At 46.5% G+C, this 13877-nt stretch overlaps 1 protein-coding gene across 15 annotated transcripts in view; it reads left to right on the plus strand.

Annotated features, from left to right (window-relative positions):
• The window catches only part of DNM1 (dynamin 1), a 70164-nt gene that overhangs the window by 42589 nt on the left and 13698 nt on the right, over positions 1 to 13877 (plus strand). For 7 of the 15 annotated variants that reach the window (XM_074923486.1, XM_074923496.1, XM_074923495.1 and 4 more), the window contains exons 14-17: positions 807 to 818; positions 2080 to 2193; positions 12804 to 12913; positions 13554 to 13665. In XM_074923486.1, coding sequence (XP_074779587.1) covers positions 807 to 818; positions 2080 to 2193; positions 12804 to 12913; positions 13554 to 13665 — 348 coding nt within the window. The remainder of the gene's footprint in view (positions 1 to 806; positions 819 to 2079; positions 2194 to 12803; positions 12914 to 13553; positions 13666 to 13877) is intronic. The other 8 variants (XM_074923501.1, XM_074923500.1, XM_074923494.1 and 5 more) reach the window with 3 other exon arrangements.

Here is a 13877-nt window from a genome sequence, read left to right on the forward strand (position 1 = left end):
TCCCATCAGTGGTATCTACTTTCTGGAAAGGGATTTCAGAAGAGTTCATGGACTCTCTTCTGGAAAACTTCACTGGAAATACTTAAACCTTTGTACAGGGAGACAAAGGATCTTTATAGCCATGGTTGTACTGGGTATGTATAAGAACACACCCATGGGAGAAGACAGCAGTGGAGGGGAGGAGTTCCCTGTTCCTTCAGGAACTGTAAGGAGTGTACATACAATTAATAAAGGGGCTAATGACACTTTCTCCCAGATTTGCTGGGAACGTGGCAAGGCTGTCTAGGCCAGAAGATCTTGTAGAAACAAAGCCTTATAAGCAGCTTCATGGAGAATGGAAGCAAATGCTTTTGCTCGATGTTCTCTCCTGACATCCGTCCTCTTTATAACATGTTTGACCACCTTTCGCTGCACATAAACATGCAGACTGTTCCAGTACTGTTGGCAGGCAGGTAGGTCAGCAGGTTGGGCTGGCCAAACATCCATTTCATGGGATCTCGGAGCAGCTGTAGGGAGCCCCATCTTCTGCAGTATACCTTGCAGAATTGCTGAGTGTAAAAGAACACAAAGGACAAACCCTGGATCTACCTTGTAAAGTGCTTTGGCTTTCCCATTAGCAGACTTTATTTTGGGATTGGGGGTTGCTTTTGTTAACACCTGGGGTAAAAGATTTGGTACCAGCTTCCAATTTATTTTATTTTTGAGCCTCTCTTCTCCTGCTCCAGCTTTCCTAGTAACAATCTCTCCTCTCTTTGCTCCTCTCCTGCTCTCTGCTCTGCTGCTGTTGCTATGGTTCCCCTTTGCAGGATGAGATCCTGGTGAGTAGAAGGCCACTCAGCAGGGTGTGCTAATGAACATTAATGTTGCATCTGGGAAGGCAAGAACAGTGCATAGACAAATTATTCCCTCTGCTGCTGGATGGGGAGAGGAGGGCAGCTGGCACTAGACACAGGTGAAGCAGAAATGAGGTGAAATGGTAGTATGTTGAAGAAGAATTCAGAACTGCTGGTATGTCTTGTGAGTGGGTGGAGATAAAAAGCAGTAATCCAAGGATGTGTGGTTCTGTTTCACTGCCCCCTTCTGTCCACAGAGAGAAAAGGACTATCTCGAGTTTAACAGTAGGCATGAGAGGAAGATTCAGTGCTATTACATTTACCTTTATGGAGTAAACTGACAATTAAAAGGATTACATATCTCTGTGGTAGGCTGCTCACACAGTGCAACTAGCTAATATGCAGTGCAGTCACATGGTTTTTCAATGCCAGGTCGTTTTCAGGAAGCACATCCATACAACAAGGTACACATAATGCATGCAGGTGGTTCTGGGTGTTAACAGTGCAGTACTACATGTAAAAGCTAATGCATTGAAGCTGACACGTACTTGTGTTTGAGTACTGCATGTGTGAGGCTCTGAACCAGCACTTGGTGAATTGGAGTTCCCTTGAGAGTAATAGCCTGGCTTCTTTACAGACTAAATTTAAAATAACTTGTTTTGCCGTAAAGTAATATGACTACTCAAATACCTGTGTATGCTGAAGTCCAGGGTACTGATTCCAGATGCACCATTTTGTTCTGTTATATTTAGTGTCTCCTTTTTACTAAACTCAATTCTTTCTGGGTTGCTTGCCCATCTCTTCTTGAACTGGTTTCCCCCCACCCCTGAGTTGGGTGAAGCACTCCACACGTGCAGTGTGCCAAAAGGTGTGCTGGTGTCCTGGTTTTCTCTAGGCATGGCCTTTTCTGGGTGTGTTGCTGTGATCTGGTGCTTGTAGGTTGTGCCAGTGTCCGAGACACTCTTGATGCAGTTTGACTTGCATCTCTTTCCTCTTGGCAGAGGGTATAATGCACAGCACTGCCAGGTTCCTTCCTGCGTCCTTTTTATACTATTCCTGGCCATTTTGAGGCAAAGATCTTCACTGGCCAGTTGAGTGGGGGGCTCTTCTGGCAGCAGCAGAGAGCACGGTGTTCCTTGTCTTTCCATACTACTCTGTGTGTAGGGATACCCTCTGATCTTTCCTCTGTCACCTAAGGCCAAGCTTTTAGGGCCCTTGTTAATGCTCACTGCTTCCACCCCCTTAGGTCATCCGAAAGGGCTGGCTCACCATCAACAATATTGGGATCATGAAGGGTGGCTCCAAGGAGTACTGGTTTGTCCTGACAGCTGAGAACCTCTCCTGGTACAAGGATGATGAGGTGAGTAACTTAACTCTGTGACTTGAGTCTCAGGCATCTGATAAGGCCTTCAGTTCACTGGGCGTTACACATGTATCCTCAAGTACTGTCTGCAGCCCGTGACAAAAGCTGAAACTATCCTTGGGCTGGGTTCCCTGTGGTCTCAGCACTGCTGAGCATTTCAGAATTGATGTGAACTTGGCTTTTTTGATGTACAGGGAGTAACATCTATGCTTGAAGCCCTGGCTCAGCAGAAAGTTGACACGCAGTTGGAATGAATTTGACCTTTATTTGCCTTGTGGCAGCTGTGACCAAGGGTGTGATGGGTTAGTTCCAAGATTTGGACTTTCTGGTATTTGTGGGGCAGCCATGAAGAGTTTCCTGAAGGAGTATGGCAGAGGTGTTCGTGCATCTCTCCTGGTCACAAGAAAAAAAGCTATCTCCTTTTCTGAGCATGACAGCAGGAGCTGTGGACCTGAAGCTGCAGCTCAGGTGCTGGCTCCTTCTGACTTCAAGTAAATTACTAAACCTCTCCACGATTCAGTTGTTAAACCTGCAAAGCAGGAATGTCTTTTTAATGTTTCCGTATTGAACATGCCAGTTAACGCATTACTTGTAAAATCTTTTGAATTGTAATGGTTAGAGTACTGCTGATCAAAAAAGTACAGTGATGTGTAGAATATCATTGATAGGAACATGGACCTACTCTGTAGAGTTGCTTGAAAATCTTGAGTATTAGGAATTCTGGCAATGTGCTGTGGTGTCTTTCTGCTTCAGTAGGAAATTATGTAAGTGGACAGAATTGTCCCAGCTGAAATTATCGTTGTCAACAGTGTGTTGCTTCCTGTGCAAGACAAAGGTAGATAATTGTCTTTTCTGATTACTTTGAAAAGAGAAAGAATAGCTGGATGGTTTTAGTAAGGACATGATCAAAAGGGTTAGCCCCACTCCGTGTGCTGGGGGGTGAAAAATGCCTGGTATGGTATGGTCATGCATTTTGAGGTGATGGGGGTTTCTGATTACAAATAAACTGCTCCGCCTCTTATTGTGATTTGTGTCCCTCAGGTGTTCTGAGGCGCACAGTGCTGTGCCTGGGAGCTGCAGCTAGGCCTGGCTTCTTGTCTAGCTCGGATCAGTGGGCCTGTTTCATTCTCAGCAGGTGGAAATGATGACAAATATGGTAATGAATCAGCCTCTAAATACCGCTTTCTGCATGGAGACTACTGCTGTGCTGCTATGGATGAGCAGGCAGCAATTTCCTAATTAAAGAACCAGGCATTGAAATATCTTTTGCTAAATCAGTAAATCTTGGCTATAAGACCCCTGCCCTTTGTATTCAGAGTTGCTCGGGGAGGCTTCACTTTCCTCTAGGTTGCATATGCTGGTTGAGTGGCTATAAACATCAAGTAGTTTAATCAAAGCCAGCTGTTACATCTGTATTACAGAGATGATCAGAACTCCCTGTTCTTCCCTGGGGAGTGGGAGGGAGGGCTGCTGTGGGGATGTGTAAATCGTTGATAGATTCCAGTTGCCTGAGATGGGGATTGGACCTCCCTTCCCTCCTGAGGGAGGTCAGCCTTGGGGGACAATAGCAACTGGAGGTCTGCACCGCTTCCCTTCTGCATAGCAAGAGGTAGAGCTGCCTAATGAAAGCAGTGCCCTGCCAGCCTTGGTCCCTTACACACAGGAGAGCCACTGCTGGTGAGGTCTGAGCTGCCCCTGAGAAAGGAGCCTTTGTCTTCAACTGAGTGGGAGCAGGGGGGAAAGGAAAGCATATTTTTGTTAGTTCCCCAAGTTCAACTCCTTGATCACTGGCAGCTGTGATGGAGAAAGGAAGCAATGTTCACCTGGACTCCATAGTTGAGTCAGGCTAAAAGTTGGTATATTTGAGGGGCAGCTTGGAGAGCCTTGAGCATGGGGACTCCCATCCCAAACCTCAGTCCTGCATGGAGCTGGCCTCATCCTGAAGAGCTGTCTACAGTGCATGGTCCTCTGTCAGACAGGGTTATCTTCACATGTCTGTCCCAGAGCTCTTCTCCATCAGTCCAGGAGGACTTGTGTCCTCTACAGCTCCTGAAATATTCTCGTCTGTTTTTAAAGGCTGTACACTATGATCTTTCTTCACTTAAGCTCTGGGAGGAAGGGGGAGGCTTTGTCTGCCCCACCCTGCACTTCTGTGGGCTCTCTTGTCCCAGTTCCCCTGTGTTCTGGCAGCTTTCCAGAGGGAACGAGGAGGGAGCTGAATCCATTTTGTGTGGATGGGAGTGCTGGTGGCAGAGCTGTGTGTGATGATGGGAGAAGGAGCAGGGTGAGAAGGTGTGTGGTGGGGTGAGGGTGAAGGTTAGGCTAGCACCTCTGGAGCTGGGAGGAGTGGGGGCACAGCCTTTCCCTGCCCCGTTTTGCAAGCCCAGACCCAGAGTCTGTGGAATGAAGACATCTGGACCCCATTAGTGAAATACCAGTCTTTCCGCAGTGCTGGCTTGTTTTTCCTCTGCCTCTGAAAAAAGGAACTGAAACTTAAAATGTTTTAAAGGGCCCAGCGTTACATGTTAGCAGGGATATGTCTGTTGATTTTCTGGAGGGGCCTGAAGGAGTGTGCTGGGGAATGGGAGGGGAAGGAAAGAGCAGGCCAGGCGGGGGTGGGAAGTTGGCTCCCCACTCTGCCTTGCTGCCAAGAGCATGTGTGTGTGCTCCTGGGCTCTGTTTTTCTTCCTGTCTCCTTTCAATGAGTCAAACACTGGCCCCATGGAGAGCGGCCCCACAGAGAGCTGGCCGCCCAAGACCTGCAGACCCTCCGGAGGTACCTGCACCTCCTGAAGCCTGTGGGATTATGCTGCAGGCCAGAGGAGGGAGGGAGAGGTGGGGAGGAGCCTCCTCTGCCTGCTGGCAATAGAATGAGATTTCCTCGCTCAGGGAGGCCAGAATTTCCCCAGGGTTGGAGCAGCACCACAGCACACTGGTTAGCTGCTCAGCAAACACCACAATGGACACAAGAGCTTGATTTGAATAGTCCTTCTGCCAGAATCCCTTATGAAATGCAGAGTCCACTTCTGTGCAGGGCTTTCCCACCTGCTGGAAAAGAGGGTCTGTGAGCTGAGCTGGAGCTGCTGGTGATGGGGACCTTGTAGCAAGATGAAATGAGTGCTTTGCTCAGTGGTTCCTATTAAAGCTCACTGCCTGCTGGAGCGGACCCTACGCTCTCTGCTCTGCAAGGGTGACTGTTTCTGCTGGAGTGCCTGTGGCTGTGTCACTGTGTGCCGGAGCGTTTGCACGGCTGGGTAGATGGATGTATCTGCCGTTTCCTTTGGGAATTTGTGTGAATGTACAATACAGATGGGACCTTCTGTCCTTACTCAGGTAAATCATGTACTAAAAATTTGGGGCTTGTAAGAACAGGTGACTACGTGAAAAGAATATGACCTTAGTTGCTTGTGTGAAGGTATTCACGTGTTGCATGCAATGTCAGTACATTTGGGTCCTGTGTGTGTATAGGGGAGGGGTGGGTGCAGAGTTTTAGGTACTTTCAGGTGCATGGGGGGTGCTTCATATTCTTTCTGCATCATGTTGATTCCTGCTGCATCAGTTGTGCCTGAGCTCTTTCTCTGTCTTCATGCCTTCTCTTTTTCTTGAAGTACAAAGGTATTCTCTCCTCTTCTGGGGAAGATGTGACCTTATCGACAGTCACTAGATAGCTGCTTATTCTGTACCTGTCAATGTCTTGTACCCAATTCTAGTTTAAAAATAAATACATTGATCAATACTGAGATTGTTCCCCCACTGCACACACATTCACTCCCCCCAGTTCTTCCCGCTGGCCCCCCAATAGTCCATGTCCTTGATGCCAAGCTCAGCTGCTAGAAATCCTTTTGTCTTTGCTCTGATGCTCACAAGTCATCAGAAACTTGCTGTGACGGGTCTGGCTGCAGCTACATTTTGCATCCAGCTTGTTTAAAGACCACAGGAGCAGGTCTGCTCTGAGGTTCCTCACCTGCTCTCACACTGCTCTCAGGTGCTCTCTGGAACATGTTCCTTCTCTTTACATCCTCTGTGGAGCTCTTTCATTCATTCACTCCTTTTTTTTCACAAGTGCGTGTTTTCTCATGGTTAATATCTTAGTTTTAATCAGTGCTCGTGCTTTCACTCACTGTTTCTCTTCTTTCTTTTCCAGACAAACATCAAAGCACACACAACTTCCAGAGCATCCAAACCTCCAATTTTCAATCCTTTGTGGGTTTTTCTTTATATTAATGACCAGCATTCTGTACAATGTGAAATCCCCTTTCTCCAGTCACCTTTTTGTGCTTAATCCGGCCTTCTCAGGTAGCAAAGCACAGTGCAGTTGTAACTGCCAGGCCCATGTGTCTATCTCTGCGTTTTATGGCAAAGTTTAGCATGTGAAACGCAAGCCGTCCTGAACACAGCTATCCCTGGCACAAGTGCATGAAGTTAAAAGGAATAAGAAGGGGATGAGAGAGATGGAGGAGGAATAAGAGGGTTGTGAGTAGGCTGGTGAACAGGCAGGTAAAAAGTTATCATCAAGCATGGCTCTAAAGAGTTATATCCTCTCAGGCTGAGGGATGAGTGAACTTCGCATGCAGCTATCCCCGCAGCCCACCCTCTCCAAGCATGTCCCTCTGCCGTGCAGGTGTTGCCGTCCCCGTGCAGCACTGGCAGTGTGTGGTGTATCCCAGCACAGCCTAACCAATGTGCAGACTACTGTACAATCTCGTAGTCCTGAACAGGTAGTCTGAACACTGGGCAGACGGAGTGGAGCCTCTGCGATCTGCTCTCCGGCTATCAGCAGCTCATTAGTCCTTTCCCCTCCCTGCTTTTGGGATGGGACTTTGGGGGCAGAGATGGGGTGAAGGAAAGTCCAAGTCCTGACTGGAAAAAAACACGTCCTCCTCTGGCAGCTGGGAAGAAGAAATGTTGCTCTCTGCGTGTTTCCAATTTGGAGGAAACTTCCAAGCTCCTTCCTCTTCCAGTGCTGATATCAGGCTGGTACCTGGTTTCCACCTGTGGTATGCTGCACCTTTTTAGAAAGAGGAAAAAAAAAAAATCAGTTACTACTGTTTGGGGAGGAAATGCTGTGAAGTTTTGGCTGTCACCCAGGTGTGCAGAACTTGTTGCTTCATTCAACTCCTTTTCTTCCCCGTGGAGCTGTGTGGGAGGATTCCCAGGCCCCATGCACCCTGATCTCCTTCTGCCCAGTTCTGTCCTGTAGATCAGCCCTTTGCCTGGGGTCCGGAGCAAAGCTCAAACAGGACCAGCCTTTGCTTCCAAGTCCTCAGAAGGGTCCTTTGACCCACCTTGGCCAGTTGCCTTTGCAGCTCACCTCCGGCTACTGCAGGAGCAATCCGCATCCCCTCTTTTTCTCCCCCCCACTATGTCTGGCATTGCTGAGCCTCCCTCCCTCCCTCTTCTGGTTTTTGCTCCCTCCCTTCTTGCTTCCCTTCTGTCCTTCTGCTTCAATTGACGTGGCAGTGGAAAGCTAACTAGACTCGAGGGAGGAGCTTGCTGGCTGCTGGGAAGGCCGGAGGTTGGCAGGAAGTGAGCCGGCTGACGGATGGGGTTGTGGGGGGAAAGAAAGGTTCCCTACCCCGCATGGAAACTTGAGGAATGCTGTCGCTTTCTGTGGCGCTTGGCTCCCATGTAACGATTCCAGATGTTAGCCCTAGCCCGTGCGGTTTGCTCCCTCTCTCCCTGGTGCTGCAGGGATAAAGAGGGCTTTATGTACGCCACGTGTCTCCTGTCCAGGGTCCCCTTCTCGGGTGTGCATGCTGGTGGACAGTTAAGACTTGTGGCCAAAAAAATAACACCCAAAACTCCCCACTTTGGCTCTCTGCACTGGGGAAGGGTAACCAAACCTCTCCTTTTCACAGAGGTGTGCAACAGTTTGCATGTGTTGCACTTTACCTCATCAAAGCAAGTCAGATACTCTGGGATGGTTCATGCCAGCCCTGGCGCAGGTACAGGTGTAGGAAGAAATGCCTCTTTGTTCTTTGTGAAGGCTGGTGGATGTTGCTGTGACCTTAGAGAGGTCATGGCAGTGGAGTTTTGGGCACTGTAGCTTCTTAAGCTACTCAGTTTCTGCCTGTGCTTTCTTATATACCCTCTGATGGCTTCCTAGGGTTGCACTTAGCTGCATGTTTAAATCTACACATTATTTCAGCTGATGTAAATAAAAATCTTTTACTTTTGTGCCAGTAAGTTGGTTGCCATTGCAGTGCTTACTAAGCAATGGGAATGGCTGTTGTTAATCACATGAGTCTAGGCCTAGTGTCCACAGATTTTTTGTATTAAATCAGCTTAAAATCTTAGAGGGTGTTGTTTAAATTAAACCAGTGCAGCTTTCTGATGTAAATAACCCATTACTTTGCAGCTTGGAGCAGTGATCGAAGTGTCCAGTAAATTCTGTCCTGAGGGTGATGGTTAGGTGACACAGGTGGGCTGTGATTTAGAAAGATGGTCTTGAGATTTGTGTATGTTGTGGGATGACCAGAGCTTCCTGGAAGAATCACAGCTCAAATTCAGCTCTTCTAATGTGCGTTTTCTTCACAAAGACAAGAAGCAGAAAGCAGTTGGTAACCTCTTGTTTGGAGGGCTGGGGGGAGTGGTTCAATTTAAAATGCTCAGCTAACTTGCTTTCAGATACTCTAGACTGTTTTTCAGAGACTTCTTCCTAATAATCTTGTAGTGTGCATGTATTCATGCAGTGTGTTTATTATCAATTACGATGTTAATGTTTTTCCATTTGAGTAGAGTTTTATTACAGGAGTTCACAAAATGTTGTGCATGTTCTAACAGAAATGATTTGACTGAAACTTCAGTCATCTCTGGGCAGGTTTGTTTACTCATAGTGCTTTACATCTTACAAGAAGGAAAGGAGATTAAGAGGTTTAAGCAAGATGAATTTCTCCTAATTTCACACAGCCACCGATTAAAACAATGGCAATGTTCTTTCTCATATCCACAGACCCTTGTCTCTGTACAAAAGGTGTTTGTCATAACAGCTACAGGAAAACCTTTAATTAGTTTATTTGTGCTCCAAATGCAAACTGAGACCTAATAATTCTGCCAATTACTTTCTTGTACTGGGTGCCAATTTTCAACCTTAGGGGAGCCCACACATGCATCTGTCAGCTTCATTTCACATGTATCCAAGAGTAGGAAAATTTAACTTGCTGTTGAGACAGTCCAGTTGAATGGAGGAAATGCTCTGAGTCAGGCTGGCTTGCTGCCTGCTGAATTTTGTAAACTACTTGTAGGTTATTACCTACAGGGTAGCAACAGACAATTCAGATGATAGTGCAAGTCACTGCTGTCTGGCCAAAACCAATCTCTAGAGTTCAGCCACCGTAAAGCAGCCACAGTAAGGATGTTGCAGCATCAGGCTGCAACTGCAGCATCCCTTTTTTCCTCCAGCTATTGTGCTTCACACCCCAAAATCGGAATGGCTCATGGATTCTGGTCTCCTTCCTGGCCATGTGTATTTTCTTTCTTTGGTAGATGCAAAGTACAGAGCCATATGGCTGTATCTGCACTATGTTGGGGGCGGGGGAGTAATCCTCTGGCACTTATTCTGCCTGTGCAAGTAGCTTGCAGTCATCTCTTTCTGCAGTTCTCCATGCAAGCAGCGTGACTCCCATTGGGAGCAGCAGCCGTGATTAGGTGTAGCTAGCCCTGTGCCTACAAGACTTGCCAACCAACACTGAGCATCCATGTTCTGTTTTTTTATGGCTGGTCTGAGTGCTTCTCGTACTTCACTACCCCTCCTTGGCCTCATGGCTCTACAGATTAACTCGCGGCCAACTTGCATGTTTTACATAACATATACTCTGCTGCTGAGAGAGTTTTGCCTGATTTTTTTTTTTTCTTATAGATGAGGGGAGATATGAGCAACATAAGTCTCTTGGGATCAGACTGCTTTCCCATTTCGATGTGTGCTGGCTCTTTCTTCTCTCCCCCACCCCCCTCCAAGTCTGGAAAGCTAGAGAGAGAAGCCCTTTTCCCCTCTTGGCCAGGATGCTATTCAGCCATAGCACATACTGCCAGATTGCTAACATATGGGCAGAGGGCTCAGCCAAAGTTTTGAGAGGCTCAGCCCTTGGCAGCTCATTCCACACTTTCCTGTCTCTACATTCAGGAAATGAAGTCAGAGTGTTGATATAAAACAGGCTGGGTTGAAAACTGAGAAGCTGGAAAGATTGAAGTGGGGGGACTAGTGGGGGAGGTGTGGGGAGATGGAGAGTGGCAGGGGCCGGTTGCAGTGTGCATTGCCCTGCAGCTTGTGTGGGTTGGGGGTTTCTTACCTCCATTTAAATGCTCTTGCTACCTTGGAGTCAGAGGACTGATACTTTATGCTGGCAGACAGATACATGCGTCTTCCTGCTGGTGTGTGGAAAGATCAGTATGCAGAGATAGTGTTGTCTTGATCATGCAGCAGCATTTATGCAAGAACTTGGAAGGGGTGAAAGTTGAAACTCTGGCAAACAGCGTGTATTTCCATATCTGGGACACGGGATTCCCTTACCTCTTGACTTTTTTTTTTTTCTGAAGAATTACTCTATTGCTAAATTTCTATGGAATGATGTGGTTCTAATGCAGAATTATTTTTATCAGACAGCTTCAACATCAGTTATTTTTTACTAGCCCAGAGTCTCTGTGGGGTGGATGCAGGGAGTTCCAGTGGGGATGGTCTGTCTTGCCTAGGGACTTAGCAGTTGGTGTTCTTCAGTTCTAGGTCACTAGTTCAACCTAAACAAGTGCAATAATAACCCGAAGTTGGAAGCTGTGGCTTATAGAACCTGGAATGGTCTGTGTGGCTCAGACCAGTAACTGGCTGATAGATGTCTCATTGCAAAAATGCTTGCCCACTTCTAATCTAGACTGATCAGTGTTATTAAAAATCCAGGGAAATTTGCTTGGAAGAGCTCTCCTCCTTTCATAGCCTGGCATCTTTGAGAGAGCATGGAGAGTTTGGCAGCTACCCAAATGATCTTTTCCGTTTTCTGGATGCTGGCTTCTGGGATATTCTTGTTGGATAAATTTTGTAACAGACTGGAATAGTTTGATCTGAACTGTGCAGTGTCCTTAGCAAACTCAAGTCAGTTTAACTGAAACTTAAGAGGATGCTGGGCTGGACTTGCCATCCTCTGGGTGTTTGAGCTCAGCAGCTTTGTCATCCTTATCTGCTGCTCTGTCTGCCCCTCCTTTCTAGCTAGCTCTTCAGGATCTCAGCTCACTGACTGTCTTTGTTTTTCCATTCTTGTTTCCCCTGAGAGTAATCATGTTTGTTGCTTCCAGCCAAGGAAGGTCTACAAACACACAAGATGCTCACAAGGGGACAGTCACACATGCATGCTTGCACACAAAAGCATCTTCTGTTTCTATTTCAGTCTTGGATAGCTGCGTTTTGCCTTTTGGAGACCAGTGTGATGGCTCCCTCTCTTGTTATGTTGGGGTATAATACCCAGCTGGAATAAAATGTTCCAAATGGGAACCTTAAACCAAGGTAACTTCTGTTAATTTGCTGTAGATCTAAATTTGAGACTAAGCAGGGAGGGTGATTTCTGAATGTAAACATAAAAATTAAGATTAAGCTTGGTGTTTAAAAGATGATATTTAGGGTCAAATTGAGTTGGGTTTTTGAATGCCTTGTTCTGTGTTTAGCTGGAGGTGAACGAGACAGGAGGGTTGTGGTTGCAGTTACTCTGAAAAATGGATCCCTTAAAGTTCTCTGAGTCTGGTTGCCAGAATTTCAGACTCTGGTTTTTAACATTCACCAAGCAGTAAAGTGCCTGTATTACGTGAGTGTCTAATCATTCAGAGCATGAGATTTTTCATTAATGAGCATAGTTACTTGATTTTTTTCAACACAGGAGGCCTTCAGATAACCTTACGGTAACATGTATTATTATAGCCAGATTTGGTCTTTAATTATCTTATGCATATTTATTATTGGTTAGTTAACACTTTATCAGGGTTCACAGTAACCAATAGAGTGTAGGAGAGTGATGGAATGAAGTGGGAAAGTCAGCTTTACTGAAGAGGTGAATTTATAGTTCATAACTTCTGTGTCAAACCAGCTTCTCTATCACAGGCCTGGCTTTTCTTGAACCTGGATGCAGGCTTGTAGTGATGAAAAGGAAAACACTGAGGTGGTGACAGTGGGGCTGTGAGGGCTGCTGTGCCCCCTCTCTGACCAGCAGCAGTGTTTCCCCCCATTAATGCTGTCCTGAGAAAGGGGTCTGAGGAACCTTTCCCAGGCAGACCTGCTCTGGGTGTCAGGTGGCTGGTGAGGGTCTCGGTGCTGACTGAGCCCTTGCTGGGAAGAGTGAGGACCTTGATGTCAATCACAACCGGGGGAATTGTGACAGTGCCGTGCTGCTGCCTGCTCCTGGAGGAGTTAATGGAGTGGGGTTGTTGGACCACAGGACAAAATCAGTCAGAAAGAACAAACTCTTGTTTCTAGAGGCCCCTTTTTCTTACAGATTTAAGGGACCAGAGGACCTGGTTTGAGAAAGCCTCCCTGGTCATGTGGGGGCTGTATTGCTGACTGACTCCTCTGTGCTGGCAGAGTAGAGGATTCGTTTGAGCAGTGAGTGACTTGTTACTGATTCCCTTTTCAGGAGAAGGAGAAGAAGTATATGTTACCAGTGGATAACCTGAAACTGCGAGATGTTGAGAAGGGGTTCATGTCCAGCAAGCACATCTTTGCTCTCTTCAACACTGAACAGAGGTATGCTCACATCTCAACATTCAGAGTTGTTGAAGCTAGGGACGGGGTTTATGTAATACTATTTATTACATAAATAATATGTTTATATAGATAGGAGGGAGTAGAGATGAGTGTGTTGGGATGGCTCTCCAGGAAGGATGTGTGTATCCTTTAAGGACAGCCGTTTCTGAAGGAGATGGGGGACTTCAGACTTCATTCCTTCTGATCTTACAGATGTGTACCATTTTCTTTTTTCACCAGTTCATGGCCTGCAGCATTACCTTAGGACTTCATCTGTTTGGCATGACTACCTGGGTCTGGCTATGGCTGGAGTATATATATTTATAATCAGTGTTCTTAATGAGTGACTAGGAAAAGCCATAGGAGATAGGGGACTGAGGTTGGCTGGAGAAGTCCAACAGTGAGCAGAATTGAAAAGGGAATCTTTCAAGCTCTGTTGAAATACACAATTTTGGGGGCAAACTTGCTCATTAAAAATATTTCCTTTCCCTTCTGCAGTGTCATCATGATGATACTAGCAAGAGACTATGTCTCTGCCTTAAAATGATAGGAAGACTCCCTGGTCATTGACATCTTTGTCAAATATGGGCAAATCTCTGATTTGCAATAGAGAAGAATAAAATGTTTGTCTTCCTCTCAGGAATGTTTACAAGGACTACCGGCAGCTGGAGCTGGCCTGCGAGACCCAGGAGGAGGTGGATAGCTGGAAGGCTTCCTTCCTTCGGGCAGGAGTCTACCCAGAGCGTGTTGGGGTAAGTTACAGCCATCATAATGGATGAGAAGGAACGCAGCATGTATCTTAAGAAGGGTAGCTTCATCCTCTTACGCTAAAAATAAGTCTGGGAAGGTTTTGTCTCTTTTCTGAGCTGAGGATATTTTTGAACAAAACACCAAATTTTTTTTTATGTCCTGGTGCTTCCTTTAAGGAAGCTTGGTATAAAGTAACTGGCAGCTTGAAAGTAGG

This window comes from Athene noctua, chromosome 20, assembly GCF_965140245.1.
Source record: "Athene noctua chromosome 20, bAthNoc1.hap1.1, whole genome shotgun sequence".
NCBI lineage: Eukaryota > Metazoa > Chordata > Aves > Strigiformes > Strigidae > Athene > Athene noctua.